Source organism: Alexandromys fortis, unplaced genomic scaffold (assembly GCF_014885135.2).
Source record: "Alexandromys fortis isolate MF-2015 unplaced genomic scaffold, M_Fortis_MF-2015_v1.1 scaffold_0, whole genome shotgun sequence".
Classification (NCBI taxonomy): Eukaryota; Metazoa; Chordata; class Mammalia; order Rodentia; family Cricetidae; genus Alexandromys; species Alexandromys fortis.
Genome location: NW_026067949.1, coordinates 39,150,098 through 39,168,560, shown reverse-complemented (window position 1 = coordinate 39,168,560; position 18,463 = coordinate 39,150,098). Strand labels below are relative to the sequence as shown.

Below are 18,463 nucleotides of genomic sequence, written 5' to 3'. Positions count from 1 at the left end.
GTACCTCACCATAACACACTTAGAACTATGCTTGGAAAGATCAAATACAAGTTTTAGCCAGCCTGTTTTGTATCCCCTTAGTATGTCCTAATATGTGGTCAACAGAAGTTCAGTTAATAAAATTGTTGAAATAAATATTATAATTCTGATACTGTTAATTTAAGTTTATAGTTTCTTCATTGTAATTTAAATAGAGAATGACGAGGGGCAGCTCAGGGATTGTGAGGACTCGCTGCCCTTCCAGAGGACTGGGTTTATTTCCCAGCTTCTAGAAGACTGGCAGCTCACAACCACCTGTAATTCCTGCTTCTGGTCTCCTTGGGCACCTTCACTCCTGTGCACATACATACACAATTAAAAATAAAATAAGTCTTTTTCTGTAGTAAAGACGAACAGCTCAAGAGTTAGTGAACACATGAAAAGCAAATGCCAGGTGGATCTCAATGAGTTCCAGGCCAGCCTGGCCTACAGAGTGAGTTCCAGGACAGTCAGGTCTGTCCCACAGAAAAACCCTGTCTTGAGGGGAAAAAAAAAGTAAATGATATCATTATGCTTATGCTTTATTTCATATATCGATAATTTCTGTTTCTCTTGAATCTGATCTACAGAAATATTACATAAGTTCTCAGTGACAATCCCTACAATTTACACCTGACACATCTGTACTGAATTAAGAATTTTATCAAGGTACACTTCCAGAAAATGCAAGTAAATAGGACATTTTAAACGTTGTATATAATTAAATGTCTTTTTAAAATATGCATTTCTCCTAGGATTTGTTCCTTGTCCTCAAAGTGTTTTGCATAAATATTTTGTTATAATGGTGCACATTTATTCTTCACATTTCCCTGTTTTAGGATGAATAAAATTTTGCTTTTTCTTATTTCCTAGTTGTCATCGCATCATTCCTTTAATCCGATATTATGTTGCTTCTATGGAAAACTGATTTGACCAAGTATTTTTCATCTATTCTTCTTTGGAAGACTTGTTTTAGTCTCCTCTTTGGCTCTCATTGGTAAGGAGTTGTAAAAAGTCCATAGCTTGCTACCCTGGATCGTTTCCAAATCATCACCTCTCTCTTTTTTTAGATGTTGGACTTGAATTGAAAGAAAAAATAGCCAATTAATTTAAAGAAGATCATACAAAAAGGAACAAAGATATGACCTAGAACTCACTCGATTCTGCAATTAGAGAAGACCACTCATTCCTACAGCTACCTGCAGTTCTGCTGACTTTCTAGGGGTTGTGTTTTTCGCTATTTAAGAGAGCCTCTTTTGGGGGGATGTTATCTCATATGCCAATGCATACAAGGCTATTTCCTGCTTTCTCTTCTATCAGGTTCAATGTGTCTAGCTTTATATTTGTCCTTGACATAAGTAGACTTGAGTGTAGACAGAAGTTTCTGAACCACCTGGCCCTATAGCCATTCAATACCAAAGAAACACAGACAGGCTTATATTAATCATAAATTGTTTGGCCTACTAGCTCAGGCTTATTATTAACTAGCTCTTACAACTTAAATTTACCCATAAGTCTTACCTATGTTTAGCCACATGGTTTGGTACCTTTTCTCAGTGCAGCATTTTCATCTTGTTTTGTCTGCATCTGGGTTGCAACTGCAGACTGAGCCAGAATTATCCTAATGCGGTCACCGTGCCTTCACTTCCTGCCTGGCCAATCATTGTTTTATTAAGCCAATATAAGTGACAAATCTTTACAGAGTACAAATGCATTATCCCACAACACTTGAGTTTTGTATAAGGTGATAAATATGGACCTATATGCATTCTTCTATATGCAAACAACCAGTTAGACCAGAGCCATTTGTTGAAGATGCTTTCTTTTTGCTATTGTGTATTTCTGGCTTCCTTATTAAAAATCAGGTAAGATCTACAATTAATAAGTGGGACCTCATAAAACAGAAAAAAAATCTGTAAGACAAAGAACACTGTCAATAGGACCAAATGGCAGCCTACAGAATGGGGAAATATATCTACAAACTCCACATCCAATAGAGGGCTAGTATCCCAAATATATAAAGAACTCAAGAAACTATACATCAACAAACCAAATAATCCAATTTAAAAATGTGGCACAGATCTAAACATAGAATTCTCAATAAAGGAATCTCAAATCCCTGAGAAACACTTAATGAAATGTTTAACATACTTCGTCATCGGGCAAATGCAAATCAAAATGACTTTGAGATTCCATCTTACACTTATCAGAATGGCTAAAAACAAAAACACCAAGTAACAGCTCATGCTGGAGAGGATGTGGAGCAAGGCGAACAACCCTCCTCTGCTGGTGAGAATGCAAACTTATACAGTACTATGAAAATCAATATGGCTATACCACTCTTAGGCATACACCCAAAAGACCCTCCATCCTATCACAAGGATATATGCTCAAATATGTTCATAGTGGCTTTATTCACAATAGCCAGAAACTGGAAATAACCTAGATGTCCCTCAACTGAAAAATAGATAAAGAAAATGTGGTACTTTTACGCAAAGTATCCCTTGCCCATTAAAAACAAAGACATCATGAAATTTTCAGGCAAATGGATGAAACTAGAAAATATCAGACCTAGAAAGACAAACATGATATATACTCACTTCTTGGCAGAGCCATATCCTATGGGAATGACAAAAGTCATAAGTCCAGCATAGCACAAAGATCCAGCAAAGCTGAGCCACATGATGGCTGCCATGCCACCTTTGGTTTGCATCCTGTGCCCTTCTTGCTTCTCCCTGCATCTGCTCTCGAGACTCCAAACTCCACCCTTCAACCTCCCAACATTCTCAGTTATGCTCCCTCATCTAACCTTATCCTGTTCAGCTAATGGTCAATCTGCTTCTTTATTAAACCAATCACAGGGACAAATCTTCACAGAGTACAAAGGAAAAAAATTGTCACAGTTCTCGCCTTAAAGGAAAATAAGAATTTATTCTGGAGCCATTTTAATGACCATGTCCAAAGAACTCAGCTTAGGTTACCTCAAATTCCATGTTCCAACAGGTAAGCAATTTTATGAAGTTTTATAGCTTTACAGAACAGAGTAACTCATAAATCAAGGCAAGTTTAAAATCCATCAGTGGGTACACCAGAGAGATGGCAACAGCAAGATGGGAGAAACTTTTCCATAGGCCTCGATGGCATTCTTAGCGTTTTTGGTTGGTGGAAGCTAAGCTAAATAATTCCAAAAGTTTTTTTTTTTAAATCTATTTGTCAAATGACTTTTGTTCTAACAGAGAGGTGAATAAGGAATGGTTGTCATGGGGTTGGGAGGTACCAAAGTAGCTCAAGACAGGAAATTAGCCTCCTAATAACCTCATTACAACCTCTACACATTACTGCAATTTTAATCAGTCAATCAGTCTGTGCAAACACAGTTCTTTCCAGGAATTCTCATTCACAAAACTCCTCCGTCTGTGCATGACAGATTGCCCCAAAAGTATGAGAGATTTGCTCTGTGTGGTGAAGCTGTGGGGAGGTGACTGTATTACTAATTCATTGTGTGAGGACTGTTTTGTGTTTGCTTGTGTTGTCTAGTCTTTTAATGTAGTGAAGAACATTCACATGAAGCTAAAAGCCCAAGAAATCCATGGTTGCATATTTCCAAAAGGTAGGAAAATGTTAAGCGTACAGGTGAGGCAAGCTCTACAGCTGCAAAAATAAAATAAAACAAAATAAATAAATAAATAAATAAATAAATAAATAAATAATTGCCTGTTAATTGTTACACATGGAAGGCATTACGAGAAAGAGCAGGTTGTGGTTCTGATGAGATCAGCTGCTTTTCTAGGGCTTTGGCAAGTGGCCTTGGCTCATAAGACCTCACTCTGTTTCACTAGGAATAATAGTTGACGTTCACTAATTCAGTATTTCCAGAAGTTTATAGAACATAACTGTGATAAACCATGAGAGCCAACCGCATGTTTGCATGGCATTTGCGCTTAACAAATAAGATAGATGAATTGCAGTCTTCTACAAAGCCTATTTCTCACGTGAACAAAAACTCCTGGAAAGAAGCTGTATCTGCAGAGCCTGGCTGACTGGTTAAAAGCGCAGTGATGTGGAGAAGTTGAAAGGTTGAGGTCTAGGTACTGATGACCTTACATTCAGCCAGCTTTAGCCCCGGAGCATCCATTCCTTGTCCTTGTTTGTACGTTAGCAGAACTCGCATCCTATAACAATACACAAAGCCTTCTGATGGCTAATAACTTAGCTAACACTGTTATCAGATAGCAACTTAGACCTATTGGAAAGCTTCCCCCACCTAGCTGTAACTGCCTCTCTGATGTACCCACCCACATATTTAAAACTTACCATGATTTATGATGTGTGTGTATAAAACTTCACAAACTGCCTTATTACCAGCAAAAGCTAAAAAAAAAAATAATAAACCGATAAAAAAATGCACCACCTAAACCAAAACGGCTGCATTTGTCCTAATAGTGCCGCTGCTCTGGGTGTGATGGAAGCAGACCAGTTGGTGATCTGATAACAACAAACCATGACTTATGAAATTCCAATAAAAGTCATACCGATATTTCTATGGCAAATTATTATCATCAAGTAACACGCAGAAGGATTTTAAGGGGCCTCAATGTGAAGTGATTATATGACATGTAGGATTATAACTTATCATATTACATAATTAATTCAGTTATAATAATTATGCAAGTCTCTACTTTTGCTCCAGTATCTAATTTACCTGTCAATCTTGTGCAACCATAACAAGTACAATGTTTACAGAATTATAAAATCAAGGCAATTAACAAAAAAATAAATTTACTATAATTTCAGCATGGATATTCTGATAATTTAAATGATTGATAAATGAATCTAAATTAATCTGTATTAGAATAGATTGCTTGCGACAGTTGAAGTACTAGCTTCATGCCTTGTGTAAGATAGTTTTAAGCTAACATATATGCTCATTTGTGACTACTCGACAATGTTTATCTGAAAAACAATTGTTTTTCTGATGCCCAGGGGAGGACTGCCCCTTTCTGAGCCAATACAGTGGAGGGGTAGATTGGCAGGAGGTGGAGGGAAGAAAGGAGGAGGGAACGAGAGGAGAGGAGGGAGGAGAGGACATGGTCAGGTCATAAAATAAATAAACAGAATAAAAAAGAAAAACAATTATTTAGAGAAATGTGGTCTTCAAACAACAGACTTTTTAATTGGATCAGGGATTTTAAATTATTTTCTGTATTTCATGTGGCACCCATCGATTCACAAGTTTTTAGAAAATATATTCATTAAAGTTAATTGAAAAATAACATGAGTCACTTTCAACTTCAAAATTAGACTTCAAGTGTCCTTCTTCGCCTACGATAAAACACTCCGAAAAACAGGCCATCTGCTGAGGTGGTCCAATTACACTTGGCCTTCAGAGTGTGCTTGGCCTCTTCTGTTAGCACTCTTTTAGATTACAAACCCACAAAACAAGTTCACCTTGATCTTTCACATTAAGTCCGGAGTATCTTAGGGAAAATCAATTTGACATAAATGTAACCCTGTGACGTTTCTGTCTAAAGGAGGCAGAAACAAAACAGCGCTTTGTGTTCGGATACGATAAAACATCAGAGGTACAGAGACTCTGCTCTTGAAGCCTGCCGTTGAGGGATATGGCTAACAACGCCTCTCTTGAGCAGGACCAAAATCCCTGCTCGGCCATCAACAACAGCATCCCTTTGATACAGGGCAAACTCCCCACTCTAACCTTATCTGGAAAGATCCGAGTAACAGTGACTTTCTTCCTTTTTCTCCTCTCTACTGCCTTTAATGCGTCTTTCTTGGTGAAGCTGCAGAAGTGGACTCAGAAGAGGGAGAAGGGGAAAAAGCTCTCAAGAATGAAGGTGCTTTTAAAGCATTTGACCTTAGCCAACCTGCTGGAGACTCTGATTGTCATGCCACTGGACGGCATGTGGAATATTACAGTACAGTGGCATGCTGGGGAGTTCCTCTGCAAAATGCTCAGCTATCTGAAGCTCTTCTCTATGTATGCCCCAGCCTTCATGATGGTAGTGATTAGCCTGGACCGCTCCCTGGCCATCACTCGGCCCCTTGCTGTACAAAGCAAGAGCAAGCTTGAACAGTCCATGATTGGCCTAGCCTGGATTCTCAGTATTGTCTTTGCGGGACCACAGGTAAACGGTTACTCCTGAACTTGGGTGGATATGGTTATTTTTGTATCTAACCTTGAGTCAAGAAAGCACCTGCTGTGTGGCCTGTAAGACCTAGTCTCTGGAAATCAGAGAGTAGACTTTAACCCTGACCACTTTGTCTTCTCAGGCCAACTTCTTAACCTCTCTGAAGTTCTGTTGATTTATTCGTAAAATGGGGTAATTGCCTACTCCACAGGTTTTCATGATAATTAGATACATAATGTATTAAAGTATCTAGAATTATCTGTACTGCATAGTTAATGCCCCGTAAAACCTCTTCTCAACTGAATACATGCCAATCCCTCTTTCTTTCCTATTCTTTCTCTCTCTTCTATAGACTTGAAAAAGTATCTTGCTATATGTTGCCAAGGCTGTTCTCAAACTTAAATCCTCCTGCCTCAGCTTCCCAAGCCACAGGGATTCCAGGTGCGTCCCCTTTGTGCTCAATTTCTGTCTTGCCTTTTGCTCTGGTTGAAACGTGATCAATAGTTAATTGAGAGAACGTTTAAGAGCTATGAAACTTCCAAAGGTGGAAAATATTTAAACTTTTTTGACTTGGGATATATTATATACAAACTAAGAATTCTGTCACTGCAGCTGAGAAAGAATTATCTTGGTTGTTATGTTGCTCTTGGTCATTTGACTATTCAAACAGATTACTGAAGGAAAACACGACAAAATTCTTGCAAATAATAAAGAGCCTATCCTTAACAGAGGAATAAATTGACTTTATGCTGTCTAATGCTCTGTATGGTAAACCAGGGTATAAGAACATCATAAGAAGTAAGAGTTCTTAAAATCCAGCAAAAGCATACCTGTAAAACCAGGAATCTGTCTAAACATTCTAAACTGTCCACGTGTCTGAAAACCAAAACAGCTGTGCAGAATTCATTAAGCATTGCAAGGCACCAAGTAAACATTTCTTCGCTGAATTGCAAGAAAGGGTATTTAATTAGTATGTATCAAATGGCAGAAGAAAGGGGGAAATGGAAGGGCTTTTATTTACCTGGAGAAAGTCCAATTGCTCTTGCATGGGCAATGCAAACCGAGACGAGGTTTCCCAGGCACATCTCTGGAAATGAGGTTACTAGCTAAGGTTTATGTTCGTGTGTTTTCTGTTTTCCTTCTTTAAAGTATGAGCAATGCTTATTGGTTAGTTTTCTCAAAGATAAACACAAGTTAAGTCAATACAGAACCGGGTATTGACAAAACAATAAAACAGCCAGGGGCCAGTGGAGGGGAGTGCGATTCTTTGTGGAGACAAAATGTATGTAAAACAAGTAGATATTAAAGACTTAAAGTACACAAGTGTAAGAAACCAAGAAGTAAGTTGAATATAAAATGATCATAAGAGGTTTAGGGGAATGAAAACCTAGCGACTGGTCATACGTATTTTTCAGTGATGACTAAAGGGTACAAATACTTTTTGTGAGAAAATTGTTTGGTTGAAGTGAAAGGTTGAAAGCTCTGAACAGTGAGGAACTGGATTGGTAGTCCCCCTCTTTCTGTGAGCTGAGAGTATACGATGTGGTACTGTGTTTGTCATGTAGAAATGTATGATTGTTGTACTAAATTAAGTTAATATTTATAAACTAATCAGATAGATACTTAGCAGAATACAAAATTTAAAATTATTAGTTTGTATAATTTTATTTATTTATGCTCAACTTAAAAACAATGCTAGGCATTGGGGTACATACTTTTCACTCCATCTTTAGTATGCAGAGACAGGGGGCTACAAGTTCAAGGCCAGCCGAGGTTATATGGAAAGTCAAACTCAGAAAAATACTGGGATGCAGCTCAGTGGTATAACCTGTAGTGGGAAGGGTTGCTTGTTCTTCCCTGCCACCCAGCCACGAAATAACCACTCAGAAAACCATAGTATTTGCAATACTCTTTGGCCAATAGCCAAAGCTTACGCTTATTTCTGGCTAAACTCATATCCTAAATTAACCCATCTCTATTATTCTGTGTCTCATCACATGGCAGTGGCTTACCAACTCAAGTTCCCAGCAATTGTCTCAGGTGGCAGATCCATGGCTTCTCTCTGACTCTGCCCTTCTTTTTTCCAGCATTCAGCCTAGCTTTCCCTGCCTACCTAAATTCTGCCTTACTATAGGTCCAAAGCAGTTTCTTTATTCACTAATGGTAATCACAGCACACAGAGGGGACTCCCACATCAATAACCCTTGCCTGAAAACCTTCAGTCCAGTCCCAAGCACCGATGAATGAAATATAATTAATTAATTTTTAAAGACATAACAATAAAATACTTGATCTATAAGCTAAAGAGAAAAATACCTTTAATTATAGAAGGCTTTGATATACTCAAAAAGCCTTAAATTTGTGTGAAAGGCACATAGTCTTTATAGGTTCTATGTAATGAAAAAAACTATAGCATTTAAAACTTAATTGTCAAATAATAATTGTGCCTATCCATATGACATAAGGTAACATTTTGATACATCACGTTTTGTAAAAATTACATGGGGGAAATAGAATAATTATAATTTCAATCTAAAGTAACTTTTGGGGGGTTTTTCAAGACAGGGTTTCTCTGTAGCTTTGGTGCCTGTGCCGGAACTAGCTCTTATAGACCAGGCTGGCCTCGAACTTACAGAAACCTGCCTACCTCTGCATCCCGAGTGCTGGGATTAAAGGTGTGCACCACCACCACCCGGCCTGAGGTGACTTTTTAAAACAAAAATATTTTAACAAAATATATGCAGGTTCAAATAGAGTAGAACAAGACAAAGAATAATTTTGAATCATTTAGCAACAATGTGATGAAACTGAGGTGTGGGTGATAACAGGGAAATCAAACACTCTGCTGATGTGCCCTGAAACGCTCCATGGGCTTTATCTTTTCGTTTGTTCGACAGAAGATTTTATGTATCCCAGGATGACCTCAGATTAGTTATGTAGCAAAAGATGACCTTGAACTTCCGATCCTCCTGCCTCTATTTTCTGTGTGTCGGGATTATAGGTCTGTAATAGCACGTGCAGCTCACATAATGATGGAGATCAAACTCAAAGCTTTGTGCCTGCTAGCCATCCCCTTTCCGCTATGTGACTTTGAGAATGTCACTTAACTAATTTTAAAAGGGTAATTAAAAGCCTGGTGTGGTAGTGTATTCTTTTAATACCAACACCTAGGAGGCAAGGTGGTAGGATAAAAAAAAATTCAGGGCTACCGTGGCTAGATGGCCCAAAACAAAAAATATATAAATTCATAAGGCATGTTAAGAATAGGTAATATTATATATAAAACTACCCACTATCATGTTTTTTATTTTAAAGATTAGGTTATTATTTATGTCTGTCTACCTGTTTTTCTTCTCTTCATAATAAAGTTATGTACACTTTCTTAAGACATACAAAGCGACACTACTCACTGAACACTACTTGTGCAAGAACATGGTAACAGAGGTCTTAAAATGGCCGTTCTTAAAAGTAAGTTTGAAGAGGAAAAAAAAAAAGAAAAGGGAGACAGGGAAGAAGATATTCCAGCAAGCAAGTCTCGGGAGGAGCTCAGATTTATGACCAAACATTTTCTAATTTAGGTGTGGCTGAACTTAATTAAAAACACATTCCTTAAAGAGAGTCATCTAAGACCACAGAGTGCAGAGTCACAGGAAGAGTTGATGTTCCTGGCTTATCTGGTTCATGTGGAGTAGTAACAAAACAACTTCTAAATTCTATAGTTCACACAAGGCTGTAGGCAAGAAACACGGGACACTCCTTAGCTTTTGGAGTAAGGAAGCATGGCTTGAAGCATGTGGAGACTCGCCTTGACACATGAGCTAATTCACTGAGTAAAATGCACTTCTGAACTTGACAAAAAGTTTAAATTCAATAAATACTTAAACTCCCATGAGCAATATTCTAAACATTGTTTAAAGCACAGTAGTAGTGTGCTAGACTCAGTAATAGCAAAAATAAATATGCTAAATAATAGTTGAAGATAAAAATATGTGTCAGAATTGTGCAAAATGTCTCTGTATGCAATATTACAAGAATGTTCCCTACAACACTATAAATTATGTATATTATTCTTATTTTTATAAGAAGAAAATGAGCCAATGAATATTATATGAGATGCCTAGGGTATGTCTTCTGAGTGGAAATGTCAATATAAAACAGTTAATTCTATAGACAAGGTTTAAATCACACAACTCTGTTCCATTTATAGAGCTATTTACCCATCTATATCTAAGAATCTAATTAATATTAGACATAGTTAAGAGCTAGGCATAAAAATTATATTACATTGCATATGCATGAAGATCTTTGCTCATACAACTTGCTTAGTACATATGGTGATATATGGAGAGAGGGGGGGCAGACAGACAGAGAGATATACATGATTTTAAGGATGAGCACTTTCTTGGTATTGGATACCACTTAGAGGGCTCATCCCTTGTAAAGACGAGTGCTCCCTCTCTCGGTTGTTAATTGCCTGTAGTTCCTTGTCTAGGAGTGAGACCTGTGAGTTTTTCCCTTCCATTTTGTGCGTCTACTGATACCATTTTCCAGGTGTTTTTAATGCAGCTCTGTTGCTGAGATGTCATGAAGCAGTGGCCCTATCATTTCTAGAAGACAAACTCTCACAACAGACTGCCTGGCCCTTCATTTTTCCTAAGAGAATATCAAAACTAAGAATCAGGATTAGAACAGTCTGTGACACTCTGGTTGAGATTTAGCACGCAGAAGCAGAGTTCTCGGGAGTCAAGTCTAGCTGTGCAGACCCTCCGGAGGCCTCTGCATATGTCCACAGTCCTCTTTGTGAGTAGACAAACCTGAATTTTGGCCTGAGCTTTGTCCTGGATTCCAGTTTCTCTGCTTACCAAAACCCAACCGGTATATGTGGGATACCCGTAATCTCGACATCTGGGAGATGGAGACAAAGATGAGATGCCAAAGGTCACTCTTGCCAATACTGGATATTCTAGGCCTTACAGACTATCTAAAACCAACCCAAACACTAGAGACCTGAAGTTCCCTTTGTGGCTCAGGGCTTTGCATTGGTTGTTCCTGCAATTAATGTCCAGTGCATGGACAGTGAGCACACAGGACTAACACAGTAGTTGATATAAAACCACTTATACCCAGAGGTTTTAACTACTAAACTCTACTACAACGGGCAGTTCTATCCCATAGGAAAGAAAAGTTTAAAGTAGCAAATTTACATATGGGGGTAATATAGTATGTGCTTATCAATGTATGACTAAATATATATGGATACAAAGAAAATTTGTGTGCCTCACTTTTTATAATAATGATGATTGAAATGTATCCAGTGTTAGCTTTGTGGACACTATTCCAGGGGTTTTGCATAAAACAACTCCGTTGTCATAACATCAATGAAAAGAAGATTCTGTTATGATCTGTACTTTATAGCTGATTACATTTAAGAAAATTTAGTCTGTGCAATAGTTGGTTTGGTAAAGTATGGCTAGAAGATCATAAGCTAATAAGTAAGCATCTTCAATTGCTTCCAAAGACAGTAAACAGAATGTTCTTGATTATGGGAAAAATGAAACAAATACTGATAAGAGCAAGAGTCACGGATAAAGGAGGAAAAGGTAAACAGAAATTGAAGAAAGAATCCAAGGGCAAAGGAACCACTAAAAGCAAAGTGGATCCTCATATTACCCACTCAGAAGAACACAGTGCAGAAAACAAAATAAACTGAGCCCAAGCTAAAGCAAATTAATTTATGGGTAAGATTCTGAATCCTTGTGTGCTTTCCTGAACTTCTGGTTTTATTCAAATTAATCAGTCAAGCATGGATTAAGATTGTAACATTAACGCCGCAGTATTTACCAAATTCCCAGATATGGACGAAATATCATATTCTAAGAAGGACGAAGTATCATCAATGGTTTGTAAAGAAGGGAAACAACGTTCTTGGTTAAGGCAAGATAAACTCTGATAAGAACAAAACAAGTGTGTGTGTGTGTCTGTGTGTGTGTGTGCGCGCGCGCGCTGATCTACTTTAAAACTACAGTTTAAATAAAGTCAAGCTGGAAAGTATGGGACAGGGAAAAGTTGACCGGGATATTAGACTAAAGTTAGCTAACTTGTTAGGGTTTCTTGGTTTTGAGACCGATGGGATGATGATCCTTTGTCGCCCCCTAGTGGATTAATTTAAACTTTATTTTTTTTTCCTACTTGATAAAAGATCTCAATTTGAGATCAATAATGTAATTGCAAATATAAGATACAAGTTTCTTTCTCTACCAAGAAAGTATTTCAGAATTTTTTTTTAAATAACCGCACTCCACTCCTATTCCATATCCTACCCCAAAGTAGAGAAATGCAGGACCAACTGTTCTGTAAACTAAAATATCTTGTTCAATGAGGAAAAAAAAAAGTAAAGTGACGTTTCTCCAGAACACAACAGGAAATAACAAGATAAGAAATATGTTTCATGAGTCAGAGAAAAAGGATGAGAGGTCACTACAATTACTGGTTTATTTGTTTTTCAAGACTCTTATTTGTGTGTGGTAATGCTCATTGAGGCCACAAGAGGGCACTAGATTCCTGAAGCTAAAACTACAGGCAGCTGTGAGCCACCATACTTGGGTGCTGGAAACCAAACTCAGGCATTCTGGAGGAACAGCAAGCACTTGTAAGGGTTGAGCCAACACGCCAGCCCTGGATTTATTCTTGAAAATGACTTACAATATTTTCATTGATAGGTTGTAGTTGTGGTTCCTAAAGTTTTAAATAAAGATAACATTTTAAAAGATTTTGCACTCAGTTCAAAGTTGTTAGAACTATACAAAGTTTTCTTAGATACCGTTAACCCATCCATCACCAAATATTAGCATTTTCTTGTTTGCTGTTGTTTTAATTACTATTCCATTGCTGTAAAGAGACACTATGACCAAGGCAACTCTGATAAAAGAAAGCACTGATGTGGGGGTCTTGCGTATAGTTTTAGAGGTTCATCCATGATCATTGTGGCAGGAAGCATTGGAGCAGTAGCTCAGTATTGGAGCACAGTATTGGAGCAGTAGCTGCGTACGAGAGAGAGAGAGAGAGAGAGAGAGAGAGAGAGAGAGAGAGAGAGAGAGAGAGAGGAGAGAGAGAAGAACACATCCTCCAATGTGAACACACCTGCTAGTCCTTCCAAGCAGTTCAACTGAGGAGGAAACATTCAAATACATGAGCCTATGAGGGGCACTCTCAAACTACAAGGGTTGTCTTCACTTTTTAATGGTTTTTGGTTTTGAGTTTTTATTTATTTATTTACTTATGTTGGGGTTTTTTGAGACACGGTTTCACTGTGTAACAGCCCTAGATGTCCTGGAACTAGCTCTTGTAGACCAGGCTGGCCTTGAACTCACAGAGATCTACCTGCCTCTGCCTCCTGAGGCAGATTAAAGGTGAGCACCACGACTGCCCAGGCTTTTCTAAATGTTTTTTGAGTTCTTTAAAAGTTGGAGATAAGGGCTGGGGAGATGGCTCAGTGGTTTAGAGCACTGACTGCTCTTCCAGAGGTCCTGAGTTCAATTCCCAGCAGTCACATGGTGGCTCACAACCACCTATAATGAGATCTGGTGCCCTCTTCTGGCCTACAGGCAGGATACTGTATAAATAAATAAATCTTTTTTTTTTTTTTAAAGTTGGAGATAAGGCATTTCTTTACCAGTCTGAACTTGTTTGAGAGATCTCATACACCCAACATTAGGCACATCAAAATCAGGAAATTAGTATTAATAGGATGCTATCACTTAATCCACGTACCTATTGAAATTGCATTTGTTGTCTAATTTTCTGCCTTTAAAAAAATAAGTAAAAAAGTTATACAATATATTTTGATCATGTGTTTTCCTTCTCCAATTCCTCCTAGACCTTCCCCAACTTCTGCCCTTTTAACAAAAGCAAACCCAAAGTTATATAGTGGTTACACTGCTGTCCCCTAGGTCTCCTTTGCTGGAACCATTCTTGTCTTCCTCCGTGTCTCATAAGATTGACATTTTTGAAGTGTATCAGAAATTTGTGAATTACTCCTCAACTTAGGTTTATCTTAGCTTTCTCGGAGCTGTACTTTAATTAAACATACTAATGATGTAATGCTGGTCCATCTCAATGCACTGTCTAAGAAAGCAAATGATGTCAACGGGTCCCATTATCTATAATGTTAATTGCATGGATATCTCTTCACTTATAAAGTTATTCTACTCCTTATGATGAGTAAATGTCTAGCGGGTAGATACTTTGATGCTTTTCACTGTCCTATTCTCAAGCTTTCACTGATTATTTTTACCACCTATTGGTGAATTTTGCTGAAGTCAGTTAATAACATTACAGTGATTAGCAAAAAAAAAAAAACTCACTTTTCCTCCTTTACTTTATTAGTTAACATTCTATATTAAGGAAATGCTCTTAATTATGCTCATTTTGTGGTTGTGTAATTTATATCCACAAGGATTCATGAATACTTGCTTTATTTGATAGTTTATCACTGTCTTTGTTTGTTTTAAAACAGGGTTTTGCTGTATAGCTTTGGCTGGCCTGGAACTCATAGACATCTGCCTGCCTCTGGCTCCTCAACGCTGGGATAAAAGGAGTGTGCCACCACATTCTGCTTTTATCATTACTTTTCATTAGTTTCCTTCTTGTATTTTGATAATTAAACTTCCTCAGACTTATCCAACTAATCGGTCAACTAATTAGTCTCTCCTTTACATTCAGGTCTTCTCTGAACAGCTCTAGACTCTGGCAGTCAACTGAAGAGCATACTGTACTTTGTCTATTGGGATAATACTCAATGAGTGCTGGATCCTTTCGGTAAAGAAAGGAATTTAGAAGCCAAGAATCATCATTTCTAGGCTCTCCTCAAGGGCAGGGCTGAAAATAAATATAGACAAGCAAATACACAGACACATACAGGGCATACGGGTGACCAAAGGACAAAGTCAAAGAGCTTGATGAAGCCGAGGTGTTTTGAAGATGGAAGCACATCTTTAGCGGACACATGTGGGAAGCTTCCCAAGAGCCTTAGTTCAGAGTGTTTAAACCCAAAGGGGCTTTTTTGTCCCAGGAGGTACAGCCACCGAGATACAATGGTAGTTGTCTTGCTTGCCTCGGTGCTGACTTCTTCCTGAGACTGCTCAGGGTGACATTCATGACTGAACTCACGGCTATCACCCAGTTATAACCCAGGTGTTGTACGGAAAGATGGTACTAGGTTCTATATTAACTCTTCAGGATATGAGAAACATGATTGGGGCTTATATTTTTCTCAACCCTTCTTCCAATGCCACTGCTCATGTCTATCCCACACTCAATATTATCAGGGTAGAAGCCTCTAAAACCATTCACACATTTTGACCACTTAAAAAAGACATAGCATATTATTAGACCTTTCAATGTTTAAAACAAATTTAATACATATGTTTACGAATGCAGTCTAAAAGGTACAGTTTTAAACACAGTGGATATAAAACGAACAAAACCACTTTCAACAAGGCTGCTCGGCATAGCTATTGGGGAACTGGAAGTGCAAGTGAGGCTTAAGTCTTTAAGTGTTCGCTGTTTTTCAAGGCCGAAATAGTTCCACCAATTACAGAGCCCTACAGGTCATCCAAACTAACACAAACATACTTCAAGCAAACCTCATTCACACGTTTTAGTATAATGGTCAAAATGTCAAGGAACTTAGAAATTGTTTTAGGTCGGAGACAAGCGGCGCAAGAGAAGGATGCCTTGGGGAAACGACACATAAACTTTTTCTTGTTTTTTCCACAGTTATATATTTTCGGGATGATCTACCTTGAAGATGGCTCTGGGCATGCGGTTTTTTCTCAGTGTGTGACACACTGCAGTTTTCCACGATGGTGGCACCAAGCCTTTTACAACTTTTTCACTTTCGGCTGCCTCTTCATTTTCCCTCTTCTCATCATGCTCGTGTGCAATGCCAAAATCATCTTCACCCTCTCACGGGTCCTTCAACAGAGCCCACGCAGTATGTAGTCCTTAGATTTGAATAATAACTGTAGGCATACAATATTTCTTAGCTTTTATTGAGAATTTGTGGATTTCCCATCATCCATTCCTATCCCACTTATTTCCCTATCCCATCACATCCACCCCCTGCCCTTGCAACTTCCCCCAAAGCAAAACCAAAATTTTGAAAGAAAATTAAATAGTGTCCCATTGAGTCCCACAGTTTACCCTTTAGTTCATTCATCTTTACTCGCAAGTGTTCATTGCCAAGAGTCTTTGGTCTGGCTGGAGGCCTCTGGCTTCTACACCACTGACAATGGGCTCTCACTGGGGCTCCTCTTTGGGTATCCTGTTATTGTCCTGTGTCCTGGAGATCCTGTTATTTTGCATCTGTAGGTTCATCCCCACCCATGCTCCAACAGTTCATAAATGAGGTGGATATTTGGGTGGGCCAACTCAAGCCCCGTTTTGGGACTGAGTGGTAGCTAGGTTGGTCGGCCCACAACCTTTCCCCCATCCCTACACAGGCAAGCTTTTTCATCACAGCATAGGCTAGCTCATCCAATGCAGCCTACAGCAAGGAGCAGAGCCAGCTCTCCTGCTCTGAGGTCACCAGGTTTAGCCTACTTACCTGCTCTCGGGTCGCCAGATCCAGCCTACTTACCTGCTCTCGGGTCACCAAATCCACCCTACTAATACTCACACCACTAGAACCAGCTCTACTAACAAACAATATTTAAATAGCAAAACTTAGGCAGAGTGGTAGTGTATTAGATACTGTGTCAAGGAGTTAATAAATTTTAGGTCATTTAATAATTCACAAGCACCCCTTGGAATGATATTTTTATAATATATTCAACTTATAGTGAGATCTACTAATGACATCTCAGGTTCCCATTTTCCACCACAGAATGAAACAAGCAAGGGTAGAGGGGAGGGACTCAAAAGTCTCCACACCTTCTTAAAGACTTATGCACAGCTAATAATTGGTCGGGAATGGGAGAGACACTTTCTTCAGTGGTCCACTTCTTAAGATGCTATTATTCCTATAAGCAAACTTAATGAAATTCATTAGGTCATTCAAAAAGGAGGGAGGTATGAAAGTAGAAATAAGAAGGAGACAAGGGAGCTACGGAGGAGGGTGTGATCCAAATAGCAGATAGATAGATAGATAGATAGATAGATAGATAGATAGATAGATAGATACATACATACATACATACATACATACATACATACATACATGGTATTTGGATATAGCTATGTATATGTATTAAATGAATAAGTTATTGTTCTGTCAACACACAATAACTTGTAAATTTGTAGTTAACAAATACAAATAAAAAATTTTTAAAGGAAGAAAGGATAATTATGCCATTAAAACTCAGGATAAGCACTGAAAATGTGCTCCTTCTGGGCTAATACACCAAATATCTACTATATAGAATACAGCAAACAACCAATTTTTTATTTAGTTGTGTGAATACCACCATTTTTCAAATCCTTCTTGGTTTAATTTTAAGGGAACTCTACTCTCCATTCTTTCCTAAAAGAAACCCTGGTCTAAAAGCCTATTTGTTGCTCTGCTGAGACAGTTTCTTTACTTAGCCCAGGCTAGCTTCTGCCTTTGCTCCCTTGGTAGGAGTATTACAAATGAGCACTTCCACACCTGGTTGGGGTAGTATAGGAAGCTTTTTAAGTAAGTTATCATTATCGGAGTTGTAGAATGAATGAATCTTTCTTTCATTTTTATTATTTTGGTTTTGTGAGGAAGCTGACTGTAAACACTCTTTCTCTTTATCTACCAGAACTGCAGCTGAATCAATCCAAGAATAACATCCCAAGAGCACGGCTGAGAACGCTAAAGATGACGGTCGCGTTTGCCACCTCCTTCATTGTCTGCTGGACTCCCTATTATGTCCTAGGAATTTGGTACTGGTTTGATCCTGAAATGTTAAACAGGGTGTCGGATCCTGTTAATCACTTCTTCTTTCTCTTTGCTTTTCTAAACCCATGCTTTGACCCACTTATATATGGATATTTCTCTTTGTAATTGGTCGACTACACAAGAATGACTATTGAAGCAAGGTAATTAATTTCACCAGTTGAGAATAAGCTCAAATTTTGCAACACACCTATATACAAGCAAAGCTGGGTTAAGCTTAGGTTGTCAACAACCTTGTAGACAGTTTCATCAGAGCCTCAGATGAAAGAAAAAGATCCTCAAAAATACTGAAATTTGTCCTTAATTGTGGGCTTCTAAACTAACCTCTGCCTTGACTGATGTTTTATTGCATAAGAGTTGGGCTTCTTTTCTCTTCCTC

At 38.3% G+C, this 18,463-nt stretch overlaps 1 protein-coding gene across 2 annotated transcripts; it reads left to right on the top strand.

Annotated features, from left to right (window-relative positions):
• Nucleotides 1–5,639: 5,639 nt before the first annotated feature.
• Gnrhr (gonadotropin releasing hormone receptor) lies at nt 5,640–18,192 on the top strand. Of its 2 annotated transcripts, none has more exons than XM_050149835.1 (3): nt 5,640–6,161; nt 15,942–16,158; nt 17,948–18,192. In XM_050149835.1, the coding sequence occupies exons 1-3, from the start codon at nt 5,640–5,642 to the stop codon at nt 18,190–18,192; spliced, it is 984 nt and encodes a 327-aa protein (XP_050005792.1). The 2 variants fall into 2 exon arrangements, with proteins under 2 accessions (XP_050005792.1, XP_050005793.1); XM_050149836.1 differs by having other exon boundaries at nt 5,640–6,160; nt 16,066–16,158; nt 17,948–17,975.
• The last annotated feature ends 271 nt before the right edge of the window (nt 18,193–18,463 follow it).